Source organism: Otolemur garnettii, unplaced genomic scaffold (genome assembly GCF_000181295.1).
Source record: "Otolemur garnettii isolate 467f Iridium unplaced genomic scaffold, OtoGar3 scaffold00024, whole genome shotgun sequence".
NCBI classification, from domain to species: domain Eukaryota; kingdom Metazoa; phylum Chordata; class Mammalia; order Primates; family Galagidae; genus Otolemur; species Otolemur garnettii.
In genome coordinates, this window is record NW_003852419.1 from 5,423,568 (window position 1) to 5,428,057 (window position 4,490).

The window sequence follows — 4,490 nt, forward strand, 5'->3', positions numbered from 1 at the left end:
TTTTTTTTTTTTAGACAAAGTCTCAAGCTATCGCCCTGCATAGCTTTAGCCTCCCATGTAGCTGGAACTATAGGCACCCACCACAACACCCAGCTATTTTTTGGTTGTAGTTGTCGTTGTTTGGCAGGCCCAGGCTGGATTCAAACCACCAGCTAGGGTGTATGTGGCTGGTGCCCTAGCTGCTTGAGCTATAGGCGCCAAGCCAAAGTTTAACTTTTTAAAAGGAAACTTGAGGAATATACTTAAACTTGCATTCAACTTGGACTATAAATTTTAGGCCTCTGGTAAGACCAGTCAGGATAGTTTCTTAACTAACTAAAAGCTATCCTACTTCCATTTAGAAGGCACTACATTTCTCTCTAGCCCTCAAGTGGGAAACTAAAGGCTGGTAACCTGAGGATGAACTGGCAGAGTATACGGGCTTTTAAGTCCAATAAGGGGCTTGATGCTTTCTAATCATGGCTGAATGGCCAGAAATGAAAGTTTAGTAGCTGCTGCTTTAGTGGCAATCTTTCCACTAAGCATCAGCTCAGTTCTGCCTTAAAATTAATTCAATTCCAAGACGGCTTTGACCCATGAAGCCCCTCTGTTGTTGAAGAGTGTTGATAGAAAATATGTCATCGATATAAAAATTATCTCCCAAGAGGGGGATCTTTTGGTCTTTCTTCTTCCATATATTACATCTTGGCTTTCATACATTGACATATTAACAACCCTTATCATAGCGTCTGTGCCATCTAAGGAAGATTAAACCCTGAAACTAAACACGTTTCCAGAATGTATGCTTTTTCTTTCCTATGCAATCTCACCAAGATCATAAGATCATAGGTAAACCTTATCTGGACACTTTGTAAAGCACCTGGATTCCTAGTGTATTTTACTTTCCCAGGCTTCTGTTGCATTCAAAATATAAAGCTAGTTTCTCATGCATATGCCAAGACTAAAATTGTGTGAAATGAAGCCCATGCAGATCTGAACCACCACCACTTTTTATAATTAAAAAAGTGTTGTTACTAAATTAAAGGTAAAACTGAATAAAGTATTAATGGAAATAGGAATGATTTGAATAGGAAAGACTGAAAATATACATACTCTTAATGTTATTCTCCACCATCCTTCTCTCTCAACAGATGAAGGCTTTCGGATTGATTTCTATCAACAAACACAAAATAAGCTTATTCATTTGAGAGGTGATCCCTTGAAATTAAATATAATTTATAAAACATTTGCTTGAAGAAATACCTGCAGCAAACTGATAAGCCTTCATTAAAATAAAAACTATGTAATGGTAATTTTTGCCTATATTTCCTTAAATTGCTATTTTATAATTTTAAGCACTTTTAAATAACTAAATTCCCTTTGGTAAAATTATAGCAATAAATATCCCCCTTTCACAAAGATGCTTTAAGGATATTAGATGGGACAAAATTCATTGTTCTTGACAAAGGAACTATTGGGCTTGAAGCCAGACAGACTTGGGCTTGAACCACAGCTCTGCCATTACCAGGTAGGTGCACTGGACAAGTTACTCAACCCTCACACTTCCTCATAGGGGAGTAAAAAATAAAGCCCTACCAGAGGTGGTATAAAAATAAGGTGCTATACAAAGACTTGCACCCACAACCAGTGCTCAATAAATACTAACAGCAGCTTTAATTTTTAACTTTATATGCCAAATTAAGAAGCAGAATATTCTAGTATTCCTCAGTTTCAAAGGAAGCTCTCATCTATCACAGTAAGTATATCTATTTATTACTGCTTCACCTTTGTTTCAGCCCCACTGTCCACAGAACATAGCTGTTTACTTTTTCTTTTGGCACTATTTCTCCTCAGTAAAATTATTAAAATATTTTTACTTTCAATTGGTAATGCTTTTGTCATTACTATGAAATATGGTTTATTGCAAGCCAAGAGTGCATTACAAAGTAATAGCCTAATCAATAAAACTGATACGTGTAGTATAATTCATTCTTCCTGTCTAGTAACAAATCTGTCCTGAATACTACTGAGTTTTAGTTTTACTATGAAATATGTGCATTTCTCCAAAAAACATTGTTTCATGCACATTGCTAAGTCTGAGGTTCTTCCCATACATTTTTTCAGATTTATGCTGAATCTGTCTCTGTTGCACATATAGCCACAGAAAGAAAACTTTCTCAGGCAGATCAAAACAGGTCTCCCATTTCTACCCAGAACCAGGGAAATGAGGTGAGGAGGAGAGAGGGAGAAGAGGGGAGAAGTAAAAGATCAATCATATAATCCATCTAAACTTTAGATTCAAGGAAGGTAACTGGCAGCTGCTACTTAGTTTTGCCCAGGGCAGATCAACTCAACTCCCTCCATCTACCATTTTAAATAACACTTTACGAGGAAAGATAAATGATAGGTTAAATATCCCTCCAAAAAAAAAAATTTTTTTTTTTTTTTTTAGCAAAAAGGCAGTAAATCTTTTTATAAATACTAAAGTGGGAGGTGGGACAAAATGTGTCTGATAGACAAAAAAAAAAAAAAAACAGATGGAGAGGAAAGGCTAAAGCACTTGTCCAGTGAAAGTGGGAAAAAGGGAAAAATACAGAGAAGGGGAAGGGAGTCAGCTGGGGAACAGGAAATAAAACAAAGGAAAAAGCGAATCAAGACCAGGAAGAAAGGGCCTGCGGATGTACACCTGAGGGCCAGGAATGAAAGGAAGCGAGAACCAGAGTGGCCCAAGAGTCTGGGATGAGAGAAAGAGGAGGGGAAAGGGCAGGGAGGGCTGGTGAAGGGAACAGCAGTGGGGGCAGCAAGAGGATGACCTTCGAATCTACACGCCTCAGGTCTTTTCTTTGTGTGAGGGAAGTGATGGCTGGCTGATTCATGGCCGCCTCCTCTCTCCCTGGGCCGAGCCTGGCGTCCGGTTGCTAGGCGTCGTCTCTGGCCCGCGGGGTCCTGAGCGTGCGCAGGCGACCCGCCAGGTCTGTCTCCAATGGCGGGGGAAGGGAAGCCTGCGCACACTTTTGAGGCCTCTACGCCAAGCCTCGCACATTGGAAATCCTTCAAGAACCGACAGACACATACACGTGGGATGAGAAAATCTAGAGGACTCCGGAGTTGCCTTAGAGCCCTCGGTAAGTAACTGCATCAAGAGAGGCATTTTAAGGGCTTGAGTGTATCCTCCGTCTCCATCAGCTCCTCTCAATCCCACAGCCTAGACAGGTGGACAGTATACTAGATAAGGCATACTTAGCACTAAGACAAAACTCCTCCAAATAGAAATTCTGGGGGCTGACTTCTCTTGCCTCTCATTTGGGAAGTTGAATGAGCACTAGAGGTTTTGGGCAGCTGTGAAACCACCCTGTACCCTTTCAGCCTCTCTTGGTCTGAAGCTCCTCAACACAGAAACATCCTAAAACCAACCTTCCCTCAACCTTCATTTTATTCAACCTGTGTTCCAAGGACTTCACATATGTATTAATCTTACTTAATCCTCACAACCACCCCCTTAAAGGTTTTTGGATAAGGAAATAAAAACTTCTTTAGTTTAGCAAAATTGAGCACCACCCAAAAAATCAGAGCCAGAATTCGAACCCAGATCCAACTGACTCAGCCCCCCTCCCCCCGCCACCACAACCATTAAGTTTCTACTTTCCTTCACAAAATTAAGAGTAATGTACACTCAAATTCTCACTTCCCTAAAACCATCTTAATCTGGCAGGGGCACACACCTTTCAAAATTGCACTTCCTAAACTCGCCAAACAGAGCAGGGATTTTCAGCTCTTACCAAGCTTGGCCTTCAATTTTCATTGCTGCCTTGATGACTCCCTCATTTTTTAATCCTCTGCTCTCCCTTTTACTAGGATTTGAATGATGACTGCATTTGCTATGCTTTTACTCTGTGTTTGTTTCCCTGTCTATAAAGGGGATAATAAATCAGTATACACCCATATAGGGTCATTATAGGTTAACTTGAGTGAAATGCGCTGAACAATGTCTGGCACCGTGCATTCAGGTAATTGTTAACTGTCATTCATTACCTTTAGGACAAAAGCAACATTTACAATCCAGTCTTTTACCTCTTCTTGCAAGACCAAATAGGCCATCTGCACACTTCCTTTCTCTACTCATGCTAGTCTTCCTGCATGAAACACCATTCCCTTCTTTAATCACCTCAAAATTCTCAAGGGTCAGCTTCTCTAAGTCTTCCATTATGTCCCAGAAGAACCTGTGCCTATCATTAGTGGGCTCATTTTATGACAAATTGCTTCTCCCCTAATTTTAAATTTTAAAACATAGGTTTTAATTTTGAGCCCTTTGAACATAATAGACTAAAATACTTACTGAGCAAATGACTAGTTTTCTAGGTAAAACCAGTGACTGGATTACAGCAGTGCTTTTCAGAAACTGACATGCATGCAGATCACCTGGTGATCTTTTTAGAATATATTCCAATTCTGGGGGAAGGCCTAAGATTCTGCATTTCTAGCAAGCTCCCAGGTGATTCTTTGGGTGACTT

The 4,490-nt window shown here is 40.2% G+C and overlaps 1 protein-coding gene across 1 annotated transcript in view; it reads right to left on the reverse strand.

Moving 5' to 3' along the window:
* The window catches only part of STPG4 (sperm-tail PG-rich repeat containing 4), a 53,905-nt gene extending 49,722 nt beyond the window's left edge, over positions 1-4,183 (reverse strand). Inside the window, exons 1-2 of the mRNA XM_012803990.1 lie at positions 4,145-4,183; positions 1,093-1,152 (exon numbers count right to left, since the gene is read on the reverse strand). Coding sequence (XP_012659444.1) covers positions 1,093-1,152; positions 4,145-4,183 — 99 coding nt within the window. The remainder of the gene's footprint in view (positions 1-1,092; positions 1,153-4,144) is intronic.
* Positions 4,184-4,490: the final 307 nt, after the last annotated feature.